Source organism: Prinia subflava, chromosome 2 (genome assembly GCF_021018805.1).
Source record: "Prinia subflava isolate CZ2003 ecotype Zambia chromosome 2, Cam_Psub_1.2, whole genome shotgun sequence".
NCBI lineage: Eukaryota > Metazoa > Chordata > Aves > Passeriformes > Cisticolidae > Prinia > Prinia subflava.
The window spans coordinates 91,767,172-91,791,122 of NC_086248.1; the positions used below are offsets into that span (position 1 = coordinate 91,767,172).

General features: G+C 43.4%; 1 protein-coding gene across 2 annotated transcripts in view; it reads left to right on the plus strand.

The window, feature by feature from the left end:
- The window catches only part of VIT (vitrin), a 36,940-nt gene that overhangs the window by 4,151 nt on the left and 8,838 nt on the right, over window positions 1–23,951 (plus strand). The window contains exons 4-12 of one of the 2 annotated variants that reach the window (XM_063391006.1): window positions 681–814; window positions 5,337–5,414; window positions 8,654–8,734; window positions 10,493–10,693; window positions 11,199–11,249; window positions 16,017–16,055; window positions 16,157–16,213; window positions 16,810–16,872; window positions 21,049–21,096. In XM_063391006.1, coding sequence (XP_063247076.1) covers window positions 681–814; window positions 5,337–5,414; window positions 8,654–8,734; window positions 10,493–10,693; window positions 11,199–11,249; window positions 16,017–16,055; window positions 16,157–16,213; window positions 16,810–16,872; window positions 21,049–21,096 — 752 coding nt within the window. The remainder of the gene's footprint in view (window positions 1–680; window positions 815–5,336; window positions 5,415–8,653; window positions 8,735–10,492; window positions 10,694–11,198; window positions 11,250–16,016; window positions 16,056–16,156; window positions 16,214–16,809; window positions 16,873–21,048; window positions 21,097–23,951) is intronic. The other variant, XM_063391008.1, reaches the window with a different exon arrangement.

The window sequence follows — 23,951 nt, forward strand, 5'->3', positions numbered from 1 at the left end:
TGTTTGCTGCCCAGTACTTATTCTCCTGCCTGGTCATTACTGCTAGCCCCACAACTCCCAGTTGCTTCCCAGTTGACCTGCTATCCTAGTGATGCCAGAGCAGGCTGCACACACTGAAGGTTTTCTGTTTATCTTGAGATACATGTTACAGTGTGTGTTAAACACCATTTGATGTGTACCACACCTGGAGTCTGCCAGGTTTCCTACAGCTTCCAGCAATATTGTGTCCAGTTTACTCCAGGCTGAGGTCACAAACACGCTTGGGGTTTTGCAGAAAATACGTACTGAAACTCAAAGAAAACACATTCTGTCACATGGTTGGCCTGAAAACTCCTCTGAGAACCTCTGCCCGTATCTTCAGTCATTCAATCAAGCTTGCAGGAATTTTAACGAAGGCAGTAGCTTTTTCTTGTGTGCAACTAGGTCAAGCTTAAACAGAGGACCAGTAGATCAGTGTGAAGAGCAAACAGATCCTGACAGCACTTTGCAATAAACTGCTCTTCTCTACGTGGAAGGAGCACAAATATTTCTTAGCAGCAGGTTTAGTAGTAACATCACAGCCCCACCACCACCCCTGGTTTAAAGATAAAAGGAATCACTTCATACCTCTCGCACTGTAGACCAGTTTAGAAGGTTTTTGTGGAATTTCTGCCCTCAGACACTATGTTTGCTCCTTGCAGTGGTATAATTGACAACACAGGTGGGAAGATTCTTGTCCAGAAGGTCGCCGGGCACTCTGGCTACCGCGGGAGCTTCTCCAATGGTGTGCGGTCGCTGTCTCTGCCCCGCTGGAGGGAATCCTTCCTCGTGTCAGGTACCGCGCTGGGCTGGGGCACCCCACTGCCCCCACCACTACTGCAGGGCACCAATGGGCACAGGGGGAAGCAGCCTCCCATCTCACAGGCCTGGGAAATCATCACGGGCCCACCCCACCTAGCTTTGGCGGGAATGGGGCATTTGAGACACTTCTTGTTCTGGGCTTCCCACGCTCCCTGCCAGCGGTGTGCAAGGCTCAGCCCAGGGCAGCTCTGAGCCCACTGCAGGAGCTGGTGGTTGCTCTGGACTGAGCCTTGGAAGGCACCTAAACTCCAGCTATTGATGCATAAAATCCACTGCTCCCCACCCTGGTAAGCAGCACTGCTGAGGGAACTGAAAGGCCTTTTGAAACTTCCTCACCCTGCACCTGAATTTGTGTCTCCTGGAGTGACTTCAGACTGATGTCAAACCCCACAGAGCCCTGCTGTATGTGTGCAAACCCTGTACTAAGCGATTGGACTGTTGCATCACGAGTATGTCAGGAGCTCTCTTCACCTCTGTTAGCCAAATGGTTTTGATATCTAATCAGTGCAAGTAAATCCATCTTATTTTAATGCTCGTTCCTTTTCTCTCCCCATAGTATATATAGAAATCACTTGGATTTACCAAGTAAATATGCAGATTTTTAGATTTTTTTTTTTGCACATTAGACCCCCTTTACACCAGCTTCAGATTATCTTAAAGCTACTTGCACTCTACATATGTGAAAGAGGTTTTCTTGACCTTGCTTTACATGAAAATTCTAAATCTAATTTCTTGATACATTGGGCCAGTTCTTGCTGGTCTGCACTTTTGGAGACTTAAGATAGGTACGACCAATTGATGTTAGTTAACTACATCATTCCTGGAGAAACCAACACCTCAAGCACCTGAGCAGCTACTAAAAATAATGTTCTTTTCATGTGAAAATCTGTAGACAGCAAAGGAGGTCTCAGAAACTGACCAAATCAAGCTGTTATCTAAATTTTACATTCATGTATTTGGATGCACTTTTTTTACAGTAGCCTGCCATGGGTATACCAAATTATGAGAAGGACTTCTTTTGGATGAGTAGGGATTTCCTGGAATAGCTGAATTGCTACTTGTACTTGTTGCAGGTTTTTTTCTCCAACAAACAGCACATTGTAATCCTGGTACATAAGTGGGAAATAGACTTTTTTGCTTCTTTTTTTTACCTCAGCAGCTGCTCAGTTGTCATCCCATGAAACTGTAGGGATTTTTTATTTATGATAATAGGTCTTTATTATTAATTAATGAGGCACTATAAAAGAAGATACAAGAGTCTATCAAAGCAGATGATGAGAAACCTGGTTATGTGTAGGCATGATGAGATTTGTCCCTTGTGCACTTTAATTCTATGCACACTGAGTGCTCTCATCCATGACTTAGTTCATAAGTAGAACTCTTAGTTCGTAAACTAGCTCAAATGTAAATCTAACATATCATATAACACACATACCATATTCTATATATGAACAGGAAGAAAACTTTCACTATACCTACTGAAAATGTGAGAAATTTAGAATTTTAGAGAGATTTAGAATACTAAAACCCAGGAGGGCTGTGCTCCTCATCCCAGCAGCCTGAGGCTGAATGCACACAGATCTCCTTCTCAGAAAGAGAGGAGTTGGGGATGGATTTTTTATGAGTCATAAAAAGCCAGAGCTGCATAAAGCATTCCCCAGTAAAAATATACAGCCACCCAAGGCGTTAATTTCAGGACAGCTTTAGAACTGAGTCCCTTATTCTGCAGCTGAATTCTCTTTCATCAGACCAGACCCATGTGCAATACTGTACCCTGGAAATGTGCCAACAGCTTATTCCTAGTTAGGATATTGTCACTGAGTTTGTGATGTTTGAACTGTGAATGAACATCCACAGAAAAAAGCACAGAAGATGAATCCTTGGGGGAGCCAGGGAATAAAGTGGCATGATTTGGGGGCAGTGGAGAAGGAGGTCTGTCCTCTGCAATTAAAGCAGCCAGCACAGCAGGAGGTGTGCAAACGCCTCGTATTCACTTTCAAGCACTGAAACGCCTTGGCACTCAGCTGAATGACTCCATTCAGTTCAGTGGGAGTTTTGCAGCTAGTGGGTTAAGAAAATAGTCGTGAACTCCCTGGTTTGCTAGTCACAAAGAAGTGTGAGAGGGCAAGCAGCCACTGTACTATAGCAGCCACCACACCATACTTGCATTTCAATGGCTGAAGCTGATGTTTTCAGCCCACATGAGAACACATTTTTAAATATGTTGAGCAAACTCCAACCTAGATATAACCTTTTCCTAACTGTGAAAAAGACACATCACAATTGCCCCAGAGAGCAGGGCCAGTCAGGTCAGGCCTCAGGCCTACCTTTTGGTTCATATGTGGGATGCAAATTGCTGTTGCATCAAAAATCCCAGAATCCAGCCTCCCTTCCCTAGCTGGTATATTTTCACAGCAGCAGGCTTCAGGTTTGCATTAGAAATCAGATTAGCACAGAAATATTCCAAATTAGGATCAGATTATCATGCTATTGCTGCATCCGTGTATCAGCTGCTCACACTGACAACTCATTCTCTGCTGGGGATAAAGGAGCATCTGGAAATCATCTGTGATCCTGTAACTTTTCTGTCTTTCTACCAAATCAGCAGATCTCCCTAGTCCTTCTTGATTCCTAATCCCAGTTTTAGCTCAGGAGGAAGTGGATGTGAAAACCTGCTGCCCTTCACTTAAAGCAGCTTCCATGAGAGAAGCCCAGAAGGCAAGAAGGAAGCTCTTCCCAGTTTGCCCACACATGCTAACTTACCAGCTCTGGTCCTTGGTGGATCAGTGTTGACTTCAGTGCAGCTGCTCTCAGCTTATACCACTGTAAATGAGAAATGGAATAACTTTTTACATCATTACCTCGCTGGTAACTCTAACTTCTTCATCTGTGGTTTTGTAATGACATCTGCAATTTCAGAGAGGAGCAAAACAAAGGAGATAGAGACATGAAAAGGGGCAAAAGACAGGGACTCTCCAGCTCCATGGACATCCCTGCTCATTAGAGTTCCTCCAGCATATACCTTTCTTTGTGTGCCATTGGAGTGGCTACCTAGAACAGAGACTGGACAGAGTTAAAAGAATAAAGTAGGTATTTATTAAAGGCCTTCAACAGATACACCTTGGGCAGTGCAAAAGCCTCACAGAGACTACACCCAAGATGGATGACAGTCCCCCAGTTTTTCAGACAGATATAAGTTTGGTCTATTTGCATATCAGATGTTAATTGTCCAATTATAGCTCCAGGTAATGAAGTCATATTCCCCCTGTTTGCTTCCCCCCAATTCACTTTTGTTTATACTTTTGGGGGCCTGAGGCAGTAGGTCTCCTTGGTTCTCAGGCATGGAAGGATTGTTCTACCTGACAAAAATGTGAAGTGAGCTTATTAATACTCTATATGGAGTTCAGAGTTATACACTAATTCAGGATCTGAGAAATAGAAAAGCTAAAAACTTAGAGTATCACCATTGTGGGGGAAACATCCCAGGAGTGGCTCAGTCTGTAGGAATTAATTCTGTTCAGTGCTGTTGGTCTCTGGATTATTCACCCAGGGTGACAACTGACATGCTTGCAGTGCCATATGTACCTCCTTAAAGAATGCCCAAGGGAATAGAGCAGAGATCATCCTGACTCAGGTTTTGCAGGAGGTGGAGGTAAGTCTCACCAGAGGTGGTCCAGATACGTGACACAGCACAGCATCTCACAGAGACACTCACCAGGGTCCAGAAGATCAACATCCATCAACTCCTAGAGGCCAAAGCAGTCTTCCCTGCTGGGCTTCTCTGCAACACTCCTCATTCAGTGATTATGTGATTATCAAAACTGTCCCAAGAGATGGAATTGCATGGCCACACGCACCAACAGAGATGGTGTCTGCTCTGGCACTAAAAGGATTTGTGGTTTAAAGCTTAACTGGGTAACATACCTCATTGTTTCAAGACAGGACTCTCATTTTAGATCTAAATATAGGTACCATATGTTCCCACACACAAGCACAGCCTTCTCTCACTGTTATTACTGCAAAAGACTGTTGCCAGAAATGGCATCTTGCAGAAGTGAGGTCAGAGAAGAATGTTGTGTGCGTGATGAAATGAATCCCACATCAAACATGTTTTCCAAGTCAACTGCATAGTCAGGCGTTGGAGAAGGCTGCCTAGGGAAGCTGTGGGTTTAATTAAAAATTGTACAGATGTCCTGCAGGAATGGTCTCCTTGTGCTTAATATCATTTGAGAGCAAAAGAATGAACTAACTGACCTCTGCAAAAACTCCCCAGTACTGTGTTTTCATGCTTTCTAACTATTTATGATGCTGGATTTAGGCACCAAAATTTTTAGTGGTATGGTTCTGAGATTCTGCCATCAGATGAAAGAAATCTTCATGAAAATGGTTGGGCAGTGAAGAAGAGGGATCTGATTCTGAATGTCTATGTTAGATGAGAAATTTATCAAGAAAACTTAGACTGTTTTGTGATGTCTTCTAATACGTATTTTTTGTAGAGGGCAAGCCAAGAAAAGGTGTGACATATCCATCAACTCTTGAATATTCTTCTTCAAAAAGTACACCTGTTAAATCAGGCAAGTATTTGTGACTGATTTTCTCTTACATCCATTCACAACTATCTGTCATAGCTACTCAGTTGTATAAGACAAAGACATAACTATTCAGAGGCAGAAGTTCATGCATCCATTAGTATGTCATCCAAATCACTCATGGGGTTTTTTTATCTTAAGCATACGGAAATCATCTCAGAAAATTTCTATTTTTTGGTCATACCATGTTTCACAGACTTCTGTTTCCAAATAATTTCCTCCTTGTTTTAGATCTGTTACTAAATAAGATGATGTACTGGTTATATGCAAGCATTTGAGGTCATACATGTTGGCTTCCTCCTAATGTTACTCATCTCTTGGGATAGTCAGTGCTGAGAGTATAATATTAAATAGTAGTGTAATACAAATGACAGAGATGGTAATGCACAGCAGAATTGCTTAGAATGCACTGAGAATGCTGCAGTAAAGAACTATTCTGTATAACCATTTTAGTCAGCATCCTACTCTGTAAGACTCAATTTAAATAATTTAGTTGTCTGAAGAGGTCTTTGATCCAGTTTCACACTGGTGGTTAGCTGACATTCAAGTGCACACGGATTATCTCTGTCACTGAAATGACACTCAGTTTTGCTGCCTGTTACAGTTGTGTAAGGTTCAGACCCTTCCTTGGAGATGCAAACAAAAAGAAAATTAATGTCCCATACTAGAGTGCACTTCCCTCATGCAGTCTTTTTGCTGATTGCTGAGCCTGAACCCTCCTGGTCATATCCACTGTGGTATAATGAAACGTGGTGTATCTTCTCCACGAACTCAAAATGCCTGACATTGGGTGAATTTGTCCAAGACCACAGAGGTTACTTGGAGACCTACTCTTCTGCTGTACATTATGGTTTGGTCCTTGGAAGAAAAGTACAGAGCTCTTTTCTCACAGAATCATAGAAACATTATGGTCAGGAAGGGTCATCAAGTACAACTCAGCACTACCAAGTCCATCATAACTGTGTCCCTAAGTGCCACATCTACATTCCTTTCAAATATCTCCAGGGATGGTGACTCCATCACTTCCCTGGACAGCCTGCTCCAATGCTTGACAACACTTTCCATTAAGAAATTCTTTCCAATATCCAGTCTAAACCTTCCTTGGAGCAACCTGAGGCCATTTCCTCTTGATTGACCCCCACCTCACTACAACCTCCTTTCAGGTGCTTTCAGAGAGCCTTGGGGGTTTTTTTCAGGCTAGAACAACTCAGTTCCCTCAGCTGCTCCTCATAAGACTTGTGCTCCAGCCCCTTCACCAGCTTCATTGCCCTTCATCTTTATATTTTCACTTGAACAAAAGCAAATTTAAATCTCAAAGCTGTAGTTGTTCAGACCAAATATGCGTTTCTCAATTCCATGCCTTTAATTTGTAATACCTTTGCATTTACAATCACATAGGTACAGATTTGTATATTTCTTGACTGCATATGCAGAAATTACTTGACCCAAATATTATGCACTGCTAGAAGGGAGGGCAATACCTTAGGAATCTTGACTTTTTCTGAGAAATGTTCATTAAATCACAGCTCATCATTCCCAAGTGTAGCCATACTTGAAATATCAGCCCAAACATTTCACAGCAGACCAGAGACAATCACAGTCAGGACTGAGCTCAGCAGGCTGTAAGCACTGGAGTTTTCCACCAATGCCAAAAGCCACATAATATAAGAATCAGTGTAGAAATGGGGAGCATCATCAGTCAGGGTTCTGTCACACAAACAAAATACCAGGAGCTTGTTCCTGCAGCCAACCAAAGACACAAGTCTTCACTTTGCTCTTGAATCAAACAGTGTGAATGAAAATGCCAGGATCCTAACAACAAGGACAGTGCATTCATGCAGACAAAGCCCAGGACTATCAGAAGAGCAAGCAACTATTACAGCAAAGCCAGTGTCACTGCCTGATTTTGCCCAGCCTTGTCCCACAGGTAGTAAAGAGATCCCATGGTCACGATCTATTTTCCTCAAGCCCTACTTGGCCCTATCAGCCCTCCTTAGATCTGCCACCCCAACTCAGCCATCTCAGCTGTTCTCTGTTAGAAACAGCTTGTCTTCAAGATAAAAATCTCTGCAATATGCAGCCAGGGCCATATTGTGAAAGAGAATTTCCTACTTACTTTTAATATTAAGAAAAGCTACTTTTTCCTTCTAATTTTAATTACAGAGACCACACTGTTCACTTTGACACTTAAATCCATTATCTGCAGGAGGCAACAGCAGTCGTTTGAGTATTACACTCACTGCTGTCAGATTAACAAAAATCCTGCTTCATACCTGATCAGCTGTCAGAGATGCAATTTTAGTCCTCATCCCAGAGATACCAGAGATTCATAGTGCCTGACATTTCTTTAAATGCTCCTGGTGGTTACAGTGCTTCTCAAATGCTGGGCACGGCAAGAAAAGCCTTCCTAAAATTGTAATGCTTCACAGCTGCTCAAAACTATTAAAAGATATTTACAAAAAACACTACAAAATTTTAGGAAAACATTAGCACTGCAGTAAATTCTCAAACAGTTCGATGCTGCCAAAAGAGCTAGAGAATAAAAGAAAAAAAGGGAAGAAGAAAATCCTCCAGTACTCAGTCAAATATAAAAAAGCAGAAGCAGATTATTTTATGAGGTGTCAGTAAATAAACTGTAATAAGTATTCCAAGTATGTTGATGTCTCTGGGTCTTAGAAATAATTTTTAAAAAATCTTTTTTCCTTCTAAGCCAGTCTATGGCATTCAGTATTTGGCCCTGTAATGATCTCAAAATGTCAGGCAAGAAAGAAATATATCTGAACCTGGATTAGTGACTGAAAGATTGCACATTAGCAAGTATTTCCCAAACATACACACATCATGACCCTGGTTCTCAGAACATGCTCAGAGGACTCTGAGGATTCAGAGAACTCAGAGGAAAAAAAAATGATGCATTTAATCTTACGAGTATTGGCTTATGGGTGGCAAACCCCCTTGCCTCTCGCTCGCTTCAGAAATTCTATTGATACTGGCAGGTGCTTTTGGGCTGAAAAAATGTCTAAGTTTGGCATGAAAGTTAGAGGGGGACTACTCCCCAGTCATTCCTTTTTCTCAGTAGGTGATAAAATTCTGATTGTCTGCCAGACCTACCTAATGGCACGTGACAGGATGCCTTCCTTTGGGGACTGATAATCTATAAATGGGAGACTCAAAATTATTTTCTTACAGAGCTGCCTTTTCTAACGTGCTCAATTTTGCTTCAGAGCCTAAAAAAACAGAGCAAGACCTAAAAGGTACGAAGAGTGCAGACACGACTAACACATCAGAAAAAGCTTCAGATCAAGGTAAGGGCTGGGGATCTTGATGCTCTTTACACTATCCAACCCACCTAATCTGCCTGGAGGTGCTTGTAGGAAGCATTCTGACACTGGTTACACAGACAGCTTTACTTCCCCAATCCAACCTCCTCTCCACAGCCCCCTTCCCATCAAACCAAACTGCAATGGCACTTGAAGGACTTCTGCTAATTCAGAGAAGAGAGAGTTCAATTTTTCAAAAAAACTCACAGAGTTCAATTTCTGCTTGTATCTTGGATGAGTTCAGGTTTTGTGAACTTGAAAATCTTGCATGATGGTTCTTGGCCATGTCCTATGCAGGACACGTGACCTGCACACCCTTTGAAGATTCTCTGAAAGAGTTGGGTCCCCACAGGAGCTCTGGGAACAGCTACCCCTCAAGAGCCCTCCTCTTGAGTTAAAGGATCCACAAGAAACCCAGCCAACATGCACCAAGGCAACAGCTTTGCTCTGCTCTTTTCTATGCTGCTTCCTCAGCTTTTCTGCTATTACTGTTAGCTTCCAGCTTCCTTGTTCCTCACAGACTGGGGTATAAAGCTGGCCAGATTGCCTGTTCCCTGCTCCAGCAGCACAGGATCACAGGGGAAGACTCACTGTGCCTTCTGTTCTCTTTCTTTTAGCACAGTTTCATGGAGCAGTGCACTGCTCAGCCCAAAAAGAGCCATTCATGCTGGTTTTTTCAGCTGAGTTGTTTTGTTTTCCTTCTGAGCCCTCTTTCAGCATTATTCCATTAAAACTGCCTGAGATCTGAATTTTTCACTGCCTAGCATTAGGTGATAATTAATCCACCAGACAGTTTTCACAACGATGCCTTCCAAAAGGAGAACATCCAGAAATAGCAGTAGAATACAAGCTTGTGTTGTGCAGCAGTGAATAGAGTGTGCACCATTCCCTTTCAATGTAGACAGTGTGTCAGGCCATCCCCAGGGCTATCGGCAGACAGCAGAGGAACAAGACCAAGGTTAACATGGAAGATATTTTAGGGCAGTTTTTTGTAGCTAGATGCAAAAGATGACTGTGAAGAACCTTTTTTGAGAAAATGACTTGGAAGAACCTAATCATGTTGAGAATTTTTTATGAGGATATTTAGGATGTATATTTTGCAACTAGAATTGTCACTGTTCTCACAACAGATGATACATTTTAAAAGGAGTAGCAACTGTGAGATGAGTCACACTTAGATGAGATTGGCACCTTCCAGGTGGTGCTCTCCCCCACTCCCCTCAGCCAAAGCCCTGACGCTCCCTGCTCTGGCCCTGACCCACTCCCCCAAATCATCATTACCTGAAAGTTGTCTTTCTGTCAAAAAACACTTCAGTGCTGCAATTTTTTTCTGGTCTATAACTCAGATTGGCCATCTTTAGTACCAGATGCCAGCTTATTTCCATTTATATGGACCTTCTAAGTGCTTAATTACACTGAGAAAAGATGATGCCTAAAAAGAATCTGCAACAGGCTGGTTGAACAATTTCATAGGTCTGAGACATCTGTCAGTTTGATAAGTGTTCCTGGCCAAAGCAGAAAAGTGTAGGGGGAATGTTATTGCTGCAACAGGCTGTTGTCAGCACCCTCTGAGAGCAGAGGGTCATGCAGGCAGCACAATGAAGGCACTAATGGCCCCACAGATGAGGATGGTGTAGGAATCCTGAATGCCAGCTTCTGGGTTGTCTTAAATGCTGAGTGCTGCTGCTGAACTTCCATACATGTCAGACATCCAGCCACAGTGACGTGTCAATATTCCCACAGGGGACACGGCCCGCAAAGAGCACCAGACAACTCCAGCACCGACCCCAGCCACACAAATGGCCACCACAACGCCCACCCCGACAACCACGACGACAGATCCTTCCACCACAGTGCCATGGCCAAACACCACACCTGCAGCCACCAGAACCACAGCAGCTCCAGCCAAGACTAGACCTGCACTGCACAGGGTCAGAGATATGGGTCAGTAGCTTGGATGTTTGCACTGAGTTCATCCAGACTGAAAGCTTTCCTAAAATTTAAGGAATAGGATATGCAGCTGGATAGATCACGACTTAGAGGATCACAAGTTTAGTGATTTGATGTAGAAGTACTGGGAGTGGAAAAAATATGTAAGCCCAGCAGACCAATCCATGTGAGAGTAAGCTCTCCATCCCCAAATGCTGTCATGATTTTCAGGTATAGAAGTCAATAAATAGTTCTTTGATTCTCATGTCTAGACTGAGAGTTCAACAGATATGTAAAGATTCATTTTAGAATTAATTTTGTGATAACTTTCAATAGATTAAAGTTGTAATATATTTTTTGTAACAGCTTTTGAATTTTAAAGATTAAGACACTGTGACGGAATTCTCATACTTTTTTGTACACCTGATTTTCCTTAATCTTTCCTTCTTCATTTATTATTATTCATTAGCATAGTGGTGTTTTGCTTCAATAGCTGAAAATTAAAATCTCTTATTTTTAGGTTCTAGCAATGTCCACCCAGCGTATGCATCTGTGGTAGCTGCAGCAGCAAGTAAGTATGGTGAAGTAAGTATGCCACAAGGCATGCAGCAGAGTGTATTTTAGGGCAGCAATGATTCAATAACCTTTCAAGCCTCAGTAAACTCAATGACTGAATCCAAGTCTGGATTTAAACTGAAAAACAGACGCTTGGCCTGAATGTCAAAGATGCTGATCGCCCACAGTTCTGAGGAAGCCTTTCTAGTGAGTATCTGCCCATTTCAGCTGTGACAAAAGCTGGGTTTTGCAAAACTTGAGACAAAGACTTTGTTGTTTGAGTCACGTTTTCCTATTACTTCCTTCTGTCATACTCTTTCAAAGGGAGACTTGATTTAGTTGTAAAATACACAATGCAGAGAGCTGCATAGCCATCTCAGCTTAGGGCTGAAAGCTCTGAAATGCTGACATATATTAAAGCACTCTTCTCTCACAAACCTCAGGCTGTGGCTCTGAGAGCCTGGCATACATGTGATGTTATTCCTGGCTTGCCCCTTGTTATTGACAGCAGGATGGCGGCTGCGCCTCGGTCCAGGAGCTGCTCCCAGGCCAGCCCCAGCCTGCCATGCAAGTATACTGAGGGGTTTATCCATGCACTGTGCAATTGCTCAGCTGTGCAGTCAAGCAAAGGAGAATATTTTCAATATGTTTAAAGGTTCTGAACACGGGGGTAGGATTGCTTTTGAGTGGAAAGGGAGCTGGGCTATCAGTAGCTTTCATGCTCCATAGCTATTTCTAAGTGCTTTTGACTGAGCTTTCCTCTCACACACATCACTGCAGTCATCCCCACTGCCAAGTAATTCACAGCCAAGAACATGGCAGGGCAAGTATCTTTTGGATAATTCAGGTCTTGAGGGGAAGCATAATTAAGAGAAATTCAGTTGTGAGTGCAGGATAAAAGCAGGGGCTGGAGGGGTTAATCTTATCAAGTCAAATGTGCAGGTAGGTACGTGCATGGCAAGATTTACAGAAGTGACCACACGATTCAAAGGGGTTTAAATTCTGTGGAAATCTGCATCGTTCAGTAACTAATGTGCCTGTTAACTTGGTTCTGCTTGTTGCTTTCTTTTCTATTTCCCATTCCCACTGGCTGAGCCCAGAGGAGGCCTATTACTGTCTTTACTAGCAATTAGGAAACCCTGTTTAAAGTTCCCCGGTCAGAAAGAGATGTGTGTTGAGAGAAAAGTTTTGGCAACACTGAAATCAGTGGGAAGGCGGTATTTGTCTTTAATAAGACAAATAATTCAGACAAAAATTTAAAAAAAAAAAAAATCCAAAAATAACCACAACAAAACAAACGAACAAAAAAAACAAAACCAAAAAAACTCAAAACAAACAAACAAACAAAAAACCCACCACACACACAACCCAAACAAAACAAACCAAAAACCAACCAACAAACCCAAAACAAAACCCTCTCAAATTCTCCAATGTATTCAGTGGTTACTTAGTTGTAATTTGGATCCATCTTTCTTCACAATTTCCTTTACTGAAGTTCTAAGCATAAATTAATTCCCAAAATATTAAAGTGATCAGAGCTAAGAACAGGTTACTGTGAGCTGGAGTGGTAGAGATCCACTTCTGATTTCACAGACTTCATTTCTAGGATTATGTCCAGCATGTCACTACCTGATATCTGGCTTCCTGATTTCTCCTAAACTCTTCTTGATTCTGAATGAGAAGAGCTGGATAAATTAAAAAAATACAGAAAGTACAAATACAGTTTTGATGTCATGACCATACATAAAGCAATTTTCTCTGTCTGAGGAGCCTTTAGGACCCATTGCTGTGATTCAGGCCAGAGTTTCTGATAGTTGGTCTGAACCAGAGTTTGGCTTGACTGAACAGAATCAAATGTTCTCCTGTCCATCCTGGCTCGCAGACTCACAAATCTACCTCTCACTGTGCACTGGTAGTTTGACTGCAAAAGACACCTCAAAAATAAATAGCCATGAAACAGAGCACAGTCAGAACGAACACACCATTTCCATTTCCAGCCACTGGTACCAGCAATAGTTCACAGGAGCAAAAGAAAAGTAGGACTTGCAGATTAGAGCATGAGAGCAGGGGTAAAACTGCTGCCCTAGTTCTTGCTGGTTTTTCCCATTTATCTTCTGTTTGTCGAGGATAGAGTAACAGAAAAGATAATGGAGACTCTGCTCCACTGCCAGACCCCTGCTTCAAAGACTTGATGTGCCCAAACTGCTGAATGAAAACACATTAATGTGTTTGTGGCAGCTGGTTCCTGCCTGCCCCACCAGGGCTTCTGCCTCTGTCCAGCAGCAGTTAACCCAGCACACTCCCAAGGGCCACAAGCTCACTCGTTCTCTCCCATCCCAGCTCTTCAAGCAATCCTGTCTTGCACAGCAGCTTGGACCCTGGGTGAGGACTGGGACTAAATCCAGTGTTTCTGTGAACATTGCAGTCATAAGTTGTGTCATTATCCTTGGTGCCACATTGAAGCACTGAACTGGCAACCAAGCAAGGTGAGGTGCTTTCCTGCCCTCTGTGTCCAGATGGGTTCAATGGCTGCACTTCTTTTCAGACCTGGACTCTCAGCTGGGCACTGCCTGCCATGGTCCTACACGGATTTCATCCCCAGCTGGGACTTAATAGGGCAGTAAACAGAAAAGTACTGAAAGGACACAAGATAGTGGTAGTGCAAGTGCTAGAGAGGGCATTGAAAGCTCTTCTCCAGCAGGAAGACCAGTAGGGCTCATGCCTTCAGGAAGTGCTGGACTAACATTCCATGCTGGCACCAGGGAGAACAGCTGCTGTTTATTTTTGGATGCTGCCTTTCTCCCCAAGTCATCCCTGGCTACTTAACCCATCAAGGGTGCTGACCAAGTTGCAGATGGCCAGGGATGTTTTATGCACAGAGTAGCTCCTTTTCTTCTCAAATGAGTTCTCGCTATTTACAAGGTTCACTCTAAACTGCACGTAAACTGCTGTTCTCATCATTTCCTGCCTCCACACCTCCCTGCTCACCACAGCATTTGCTCCCACCCAAGGTTTCTCTGCTCCATTACTTTGATTTTTCACCCAGTTCTTGGAATTTGCTGTCCACACACTGTCCATCCCCAGTTTGTTACAGACTGCTCCCAGTCCCGGCTCAGCCTCCAGCTTGTTCTAATGAACACATATTCCCATGCCACAGCCTCACTGGCACCTCAGATCTGAAGGAAGAACAAGCCTGGCAACGTGGAAACGCAATTCCAACTTTTCCTCCTCTACCGCTACCGTGTTTGCCCCAGCCAACAAAAGCATGGCAGAAAGCAGCTTAGTGCAGGCATGGGGTAATGTGCCTTTGGGAGGTGCAGCAGGAGGGAGGAGCCCCAGGACAGTCAAAAGGGGCATAGAGAGAAATCCACATCGATAACATCAAATTAAAATTTAAAAGTGGCATAAAATACTTGGACACTGAGGTAATCTCTCTTTTACCCTCTTGTGCTCTGTTTCTACTGGCCTTGTAAAGAGTGTTAGATACACATTGAGGCTCAGTCACGGCAAACATGAAACAAGGGCAGCTCTGAGACTCAGAGTTAATTTTCTACCACCACTTTGGTACATAGTGATCTCCTGTGTGTAAAGCCTGCCCTGCACAATCCCATGCAACACTGACTGCTGCACACACAGATTTTTCACTCCAAAATCTGAATATTCAGCCTGGTGTAGCTGTGGTCCATCTGGAGCCTTACAAGCTTAGAGTTTAAAAGCCTTGCCAGTTTTGGCAGATGAGCCCGTACTTCCATAAACAGGATCTCTTTGGCATCTGGAGTTTACAAGGTCTCTCAGGACAGCTCCTAGAAATCCCATCAAAGGGCTTCTAGTGGCCTGGAAGGTTCAAGTTTGGGTCAAACACAAGCTACTTACTGTCACCTAATTTTGCAAGGTCAAGTTACCAAGGAGCAGCAATTTCTGTTTTCTGAGACAGCCACTCAAAATGGTCTCATTGATGACATCTTATTCATAAAATAACCTCCTGGGCCCCTGTCCAGTGTTCACAGAGTCAGCTAGAACATTCCCACTGATTTCACCAGGCTTTCAAATTAATCTTTCTGGGAAAACTAATGAATAAAGGCTTGTTAAAGGATAAGTTTGTTAACAGGCTCCTTAAGAATAATTAATGAAATGAAAGGTATGATTAAAGACATGGTTTTCATCTGCAAATGCCTTGAGCCTTTAGCATTTTTGAACAATGGGAATTTTATAACCCAACCACCTTTAAAAAAAGCCTTTTGTGTAGAAGACATGTCAGAATTGAATAAATTCTCCCACATAATTTTTCATTGTCTCATTACTTACAGTCTGCCTGCTTGCTCATGTCCACTTAATCTCTGCAGAAAGGGTAATATCTGGTCTGGGGGGTTGTTTTGGGATTGGAGTTAAAATCTCCCCCACACAACCAGGACAGTTGGATGGTACTGAAATAAACACAGATCACCAGTGTGAGTGAGAGAAAGAAAATTACAAAGGAAAGCAAATCACAGCAGTAACTGCAGATCTTTTAAATGCAGACCAGAGACCTGTAGAAGTAATATCCATAACTGTAGGGAATGTTAACAAGGCTAATCTGTATGACAGACAGAGCAAGAAAATCCTTTTTTAAGCAGGCTCAAAATATATAGTTAACATATAAGAAAGTCTATTAAAGAAAACTCTAGACATGAACCAATTATTCCGACAGCTATAAAGTGAGACTCAGTGAAAAAGCCATGTAGCAGTAGTACTAAACCAAACATGGTGTAATAAATCTCACTTTTCCACTTTGATGTCTACTTAGGACAGGTTCAGGTCGCACAAGGAAGAGGACAAAACACAGGTATGTTTTAATTTAATGACAACCAGTAGATTTGTACTGCTCAAATACTAGAAAACCTTGTGTTTAAGTACCATGTGCTAACCAAAATAATATTTTCAAAGCATTCAGGGGCACTTCCACCTCTGCAAGTATCAGGAATATTTTACGACATGATACAGGTAAAGGCATTGCAATCCTCCTCTATTTCCTTCCCGCAGACATTTTTACCACTTACATCTACCAAGTAACACACTGTTTTTCCCTCCTGACCATGTTCATAGCAGGCTGCAGTGAGAGAAGATATCACAGTGGTCATTGTGTGACAACAGTGTAACTTTTAAGGAAAAAAGCAACCGAGATTGATTAAGCATGGAATTTTTCTCAAAACATCAGTCTAAAATCATTTATAGAGGTCTTTTATAACATTTGCTGTTGCAAAATGAGAGGCAAACACTGTGTCTAGGAAGGTGTGCAGGACTAAGGCCTGATGCAGTTCACAGGCCCTAGGCACTGCCAGCATCCCAGGACCCAGTACCAGTTGTTCCAGTGGACCAGTTAACAGCTGTGCAGCACCTACTAACATTCAAACTCTTTTGCCAGCCTCTCTCAATCTTTTTTTTTCCTAATTAATTCACAGTTTCCATCCTCCTGTTCTGTGTGGTTTGAAAATGTGCAGAAAGACAGTCTGGGGCCACTGCATCCCTTGTGATGATGCTTCTCTCTCCTCCCCCACTGGCATCTATTTAACCTCTTGCCTCTTTGTCCACTCATGCAGGTGCTCAGCGCCAAGAGCCTGCTGCCACCTTCCAGAGGGCTGCCAGCTCTCCAGTCCACCTGGGTGAGCAAGACTGCTAGCAGCAGATTTTCCACTCTCTTTAATAGTTTTAGCAATCACAAATTAGCCCTTGTACTATACATTGTTTTTCTGCATCCTGGAGGAGGACCAGGGGGACTCATGCACTGGATGTCAACCAGCAGCTTCCTGAGAGGGAAAGGCAAAGGAAGGCTCAGTCACTGGTGTCCTGCTGTTTCAGACTGTGGGAAGCAACACCTACAAAGTGTTTTCAATGTTTCTTATTTGTTAGTCAAAACAGGAAACAAAACCCCAGGTCTATCAGGTGCTGCCTATCAGGTCTTCTGTAGAGCTAGATCTTCTATTCCTGTGCTTCCTGGAAACCTCTAGGCTGACAGTGAAAGTAGAGGTTGCTTTTAATACTGAGGGTAGAAACATCACCTGCACTGTTCCCTCTTCCTGGAAGTGCAATCGACCCTTCCCCAGCAAGCAGCCCAGGGCATGCACTTTGCAACGCCTCCAACAACTTCCTAGGGGCTCCAGAGCTCTCAGCACACACACCAAACACTGACCCTCCCTTGTTGGACAGCAATGTTTCCCAGACAGATTTTGTCTGGAAGCACCCAGGGTGGGGAGCAAGATGGGAGCTGGGTTGCAGCAAGGCATGCAGGGCTGCACCGAGGCTGCAGCCCCACAAAGACCCAGCAAGAGCAGCAGAGCAGGTCCAGTGGAGGTTCCCAGGATGACCCAAGAGCCCAGGCTGCCAGGCAGGTCTGACCAGCTGAGGCAGGGCACCAGGCAAGTGAGGCAAGGTCTGGGTCAAGACAGCAAGGCACAGATACAAGGAGCAAAGACAAGAGTGTGCCCCTCGGTGCTGCCCCATGGGTGCTTCCCACAGCCCTTCCTCACACAGCCCTGGCCAAGGCAAGAGCTGCACTCTGCTAGTGCTGACCTCTGGCAGGGACAGCCAAACCCTCTGGGGAGGAGGAGGCTCCAGCAGATGAAGGTGTCCCTGGGCCCTGAGGGCTTTGGTGAGAACTGGGAATCACAAGAGGAGTATTGGGGCAGGGAAGAGCCAAGGTCATTCATGTTGATGTTTAACCTTAAAGGATGTTTAACCTTAAAGGATTATGGGAGATATGTTCTTATCTTCCCAGATAATTCCAGCCAAGTAATCTCACCCAGCAATCTCCTGATCAAAATGACAAATTGTAGTTGACCTAGATGCAGCATATTTAAAATCCACTTGTCCTAAGATGTATTCCATTCCCTCATTTTTCTACTTCTCCTCCTTTCAATCTCCTCCTCTTTCTTCTGTTTTCCATCTGTATTTGTCTTTCTCACACTTTTTTGGCCATACCACAGGATGTGCTGGCTAATGCTCAGGCTACCCAAATACAGAAAAAACAGGAGACTGAGCCTGCTGAGTCTTAATTAAATCAAAGCCAGTGTTTGAGCCCACCTAATTGCCTAAGGCACCTCAAGGTCACCCTAAAGTGATTAAAAGACAGAAATTTCCCATCATAAATTATTCTGTTTTTTTCACCACAGAACAAGAAGGAAAAGAAATATGAACATTATTTGCTGTATTTCCAGTAAGTCTGGATCCTTTCTTCAACCCAGAATGTGGCAGCTCAGATGTGCTGCTTTCAAGCAGTGAATTTTTCTAACAATCAAAGGAAAATTCCTCAATGAGTCCTTTTTTTCTTGGAAAGGCAGGTTCTTCTCCTTGATCCCACCAAGTGTGTGCAAACAGCAGCAGTCAGCTCTGAGGGTTTGGCTGTGATGTTGAGGAACTTCCTTTCATCAGCTCATGTTGCCAAAAAGGTGTTCTGGGAAAAACACCTTCCCCAACACCCCAGTTACTTGTGCAATGAACATTGACTCTCTTGAAATCCCATCCTCACTTAGTCTTGAGTTTTCAAGAATGTTCTTCAAGGCAATTATACTGAAGAGTTTTGGTGGTGGTATCTTTCTCTTTTTTTAGAGACCAGTCTTGGAGTATTTTAAAAATCAACTCTTTTTTTTTTTTTTTTTTCCAATGGGCATCTTCAAGTGAGGAAAAAAAAAAAGCCCTAGTTTAAAAATAGTCATTTCACTTTCAGCTATGCATTTCTAGCTTTCTTCATTATGTGTCTAGGACAATACGTAAGAAATAGAGCTTTCCCTGGATAAACAGGTCACTCAAGAAGCTCTATATTTTGCATATTTGCAGCCAGCTACTCCAAATTCTTGGTACTTATCTTGTGTTTTTGGTACTTATCTTCTTCATTAGGATAGTAAACTGCCACAGAAAGTTCTAAATGGGTGAACTGAGCAGATTGGTTAAAGAAGCAATAGACAACTCCTACCCACAGGGATTTGTGCAGACTAGAGTACCTGTGGACATCTGAGCTGAAGAAATAGCTAATTGTTAATCTAGAAAAACTTCCGCATTGCTCCTACTGATAAAAACCGTCATTTACAGCATCTGCCTGTCTTTCTGAAAAGCATCTGCCTGTCTGTGAACAGTCAGAGATGTTAAAGAAGCCTGGTTCCTGAGAATGCTCCCTGTGAGGTGGCAGCAGAAACAAACCTGTGACATGTGAGATGGGCACATCCCATTGCTTTGCTCCTTTGGCTCACATCCTGATGTACCAAGAGAAAAGAAGGAAAATCTTTATGCAGCTCCTCAGCTGGTTCCATTGCCATACAGTTCCTACTGCTTTACACAGGTTTGCCACTGCAACTCACAGAGCAGCATATTTGTACAGAAGGCTTGAGAAGTGCAGGGTCTTCTTTGAAATTTGCCCTTTGGCTGGTTTTTCTTTTCATCTTGTCAGGATGAAAAGCAGCTTCATATGAATCTTCCTTTTTTACAGTCACTGGGTGCTCCTCCAGCCTGGGAGGGGGAAGCACACCTTTGGAGATTATCTACTCACAAACTGGTTTCACTGAAATTTGTGCTTCTCAGTGACAGCATTCAGAGACATGTTGGCCATTCTGATAACAAATGAGCATCAGATTTTCTCTGTGGGTAGGGTCCCCCTGCTCTGCAATCATCACCTCTTCACCTCTAGCTCCTGTTGCTCATGACTCTGCTGAAGGATGTATAGAACTGGCAAATAACACTGCCAGAATATAGGAACAGTCCTTCTGGCTTTTCTCTTGTTTCTTTTCCCATTACCCAGGCCTGCCCTTCCTTTACCCAATGTCTCCTCCTAAGCAAAATCACCACAAAAACCCCTTCTGTGTGCATCATGATTGATTTAGCCCTTTGCTTTCCTCAGTTTTTAGATCCTTCGTAGGGTATTTAAGTAGTGCTCAGCGTTAGGAGGGAAATCACCCCAAATGGAACATGACAGGGTTCCTCCTACCCTAAGGGAGATGGCACACCTTGTTCTGGCATCAGTCCCATCCAACAATCCTCCCTCCCAAAGAGCAGCTGACAGCTCCTCATGAGAAAGGCACCCTAAGGGCAAGGTCAGTGCTCTCTCCAGGGGGACACAGGACACTGGCAAGCCCATGCATAACTTTGTTGAAGCCTACATTGTAGTTCACCCACTGGCTCTTGTCAAGCACACACCAGCTCTGTGCAGCTTATTTGGCCTTCAATAGAGCTAAATCTTTCCTTCCTGGGATTCCTTGGTATCTGTCCTAGTCAGATGCAAGGGCATTCATCTGGCTGCAACCAAGAGCAAAACATCACTTTTTGGGAACATCTTTCAGCAGGTTCCAAAAATGAAGACATTTGGGGGTTTATTTATAAGGGCAGCAATTTTGATGAAGTTATGCATGCCTAATAAATGGAAAGCAATTTTTAGACAACTTCTTTGTGTTTGAGTGGGCTGAGGGGATAGAGAAATCTGTAGGTAAGAGGTACTCATAGATTTTCAGTGAAAAACAACCTAAACAAACAAACAAACAAACAAAAAAATATATATACACTGAGGTCAGTGCCTCAGTATCAATGTAATTTAGAGGAACAAGACCAAAACAGATCTAGAGAGGTGTATTTAAAACCTTAAAAAAGGTTAGTGCTCTGAGGGCAGTGATACAAGGTTCCTAATTATGACTTGAAATGTGCACATAAAAGTCCCCAAGTTTACTGATTTCCTCAGCTTCTAAGTTGTTACTATAAGTTATTGTTTGAACTGACCTTTCTACATTGAGTCAGAAGTTTGTGATCTCTAGTGTTTGCACTATTAGTAATAGTTTTTCTTTCTCTTTCATGTGTGAAAGCAATGGAAATAGACTCATGGAAACCTGGACTGAGCCTTTTTGACACAGGTAAATATATAAAGCATCTAGTAACTAGTCTGGGAATAAGTGGTTTCCATCACACACGGGAAAAACTAAACCTATGTATTCATCAGGCCCATGACACTGGTGATAACAATCTCATTTTAAGAAGGAATTACATCATTTAAAATTATAAATAAGGTATGTTGGTTACATCTTAGTAGATTATTCTATGCTTTCGTCACTCTTCAGTTCCTGCCTAAAGCAGGAGCAGAAGAGATGAGCTCTGGAAAGAGCTGGCAGCCACACTGCAGCAAAGGGGTTCTAGCTACTGAAATCCATTTGTAAATGAGAAGGTATTTTGGGAATGCCACAGCTGAGATCACAGTTTAGAGCTGCAATCAGTGAAGAACATGACAGATTATCCTGATGTCAATGTACTTAGCAAAGACATTCAGATAAGAAAAGGAAGGTTTATGTCAAACGTAAAGAAGAATGAACATCATTGAAATTTTCTGACATTTTAGCCTTAAAAACTGACAATATGGAGGTAAGAATACTTTTATGAGTACTGGTGAGGGGAAAAAATACCCTACCTTTGTAACAGCCTTTAGTAGCAACAAGACCAAGATTTGTGCAACCCTTAATCAGGAGCAGCTCCCAACTGCAGATTTAACAGCTCCTTTCCTTGGGAGCATTAAAAGCAGACTACACGAGATACAGACCAATTCATGACATGGTACTCTCCCTCTTACAAGGGGCCTGACCATCCACAATAGAATGTCTTTCCCACCACTGGTTTTGATGCTGAAAAGGGCTGTGCTGGTGGCCCTTGTAAAGCCCATTTCCTTGAATACTCTTCTTACTCCAAAGCCATTAATGTGCTTCTTAAGGAAAATCTACAGCACAAGGGCCAGGGTGGGATATTTTGAGGCAGAAAATGACAGATTGCATTAAATGCAAGGAAAGGTTGGGCATGGGGGAAGGGATGTTGTATTAATAGTTTCTCAGCAACTGAAGTACCAGCATAGACTGGTGTGATAAAGTCTGATGAATTCAGATTGTCACTTCAAAGGAGTGGTTGCTGGCATGGATGTAATCACTGCTGTCTTACTTAAATGAATGGGAAGTCTAATCAGTATGGACAGCTGTGATAATCAGTGAAGGGAGCTTTAATTAGCATGGCGTAGACTGCCCATGCAGCAAGCTGAAATTCCCATGGCAATACCAACATTAAATTGGACTGGTAGAACAGGGAGGCCCATAGAGACTGACCACCTCCCCAATTAGTTGGGGAAGAGTATTTGGTGGGTGACCTTATTGTTCCACTAAGCACAAATCAGCCAGTTGACCCACAGCCTTTAAGAACTGATAATTGCACTGGCAAATAAAAATGAAAAACATTGCACTGCCATACTGGAGTTTTCTATGCTGACAAAGCTAATGTCAGCTGTATGCCTGGGAAAAGAGTATGGCTTCTACAAGCTGCAGACAAATGCATGAGGCAAATAGCTAACTATGAATTATCCTTCATATACAATTTAGGTGCTTAAATGGATGGCACATGTTAATTTCTAATTTCACTACAGTGTTAAATCCACCTACTTTCTGTTCTGCAGCTAAGGCTAGGAGGGGGTGGGGTGGGGTGGGATGTGCACATATGGGATACCAAGCTGGCACATGTGAGGTATGCAGCGTGCAGGCTGCAGGATGAAGCGTGGCTTCGGTCTGTTGCTGAGACTTATTATGTGCCTGTGTAATTAAAGTCTGTACTGGAATATACACAGTCAGGAAGGCAGGCTGATGACCATTTCAGGTTAAACAAACAAACAAACAAACAAACAACCCAATCATTGTCATCCATGTGGTTAACAAAGAGAGGCTGTGCCACAGTAAAGTCATGTTGCCTTTATCTTCCACATCAGATAAACCAACCATAAACTCGCACAAGATTTGCCTTCCTTCCAAGGAAGGTTTGGTCCATGCCAGCAAGATCTTCAGGCCTGAGAGAGGTCAGAAATGTTTCCTGCAGCAGATATCACTGGATGGAACTGTTTGGTGTCACCCTGTTCCACATCATTTTTTCTCACTCAGGAACAAGTGGCCAGCCTCAGGCAGTGCTGCCCCAGCACCACCACTCGGCCTCTCCCTGCTGGTGTTTTTCCCATTCAAATGGGCTCCCATGGGCAAATACACAACACCAGGTGCACTCTTCCCTGTTCCTTGCCTGGGAGCTCATCCCCAGGGTGCAAGATGAGAGGCACAAGCCAGCAGTGTGCCAGACAACAGCTTCACCTCATAAGAGATGAAGCCAGTTGGAGCTTGTCTTGCCATCCTGCTTTTGAACACATCCAGCCTGCTCTGGCACAAGAGGGCCAGCTCCACTGACTGTGGGAGAGAGGCATTTCTGTCACAAGAGCCAGTGCCAGGATGGGTGGAGAGCTCCTATTCCCAGTCCAGAAAGCATCCTGTCTAAAAGTTTGGAGGAGCACAGGGAAGCTGCATGTGGGTCTGCAGGCACCACATACACAGTGACAAAAAGCAACACCAGCCCTGGGGCCCTCCTAACCTGGCCAGACATAGCAGGGAAATCCTCAAACAAAACAGGCAAAGCAATCACCAGCTCTTGCTGGAAACAAAGTGGGGCAACTCTGTGCCCTTTGCCTCCTTGACTCACAGGCAGTCCCGTGGGCTCCTGTCCAAGGCCAAGCCCAGTGCTCCAGCTGGTTCCATGTCCTGGCTCTAGCCACAGGCAACAGCAGATGCCTGGGGATAAGCAAAGCAGAGGGAAATCACTGCTTGGGTGGTGCTGTTAGCAGCTCTGTTTAGTCCCTGCAGTAGAAACTTTCTGCACTGGCAGCTGAATTTCAAACTGAGAATCCAAAGCACCCCTGTCCAGTACG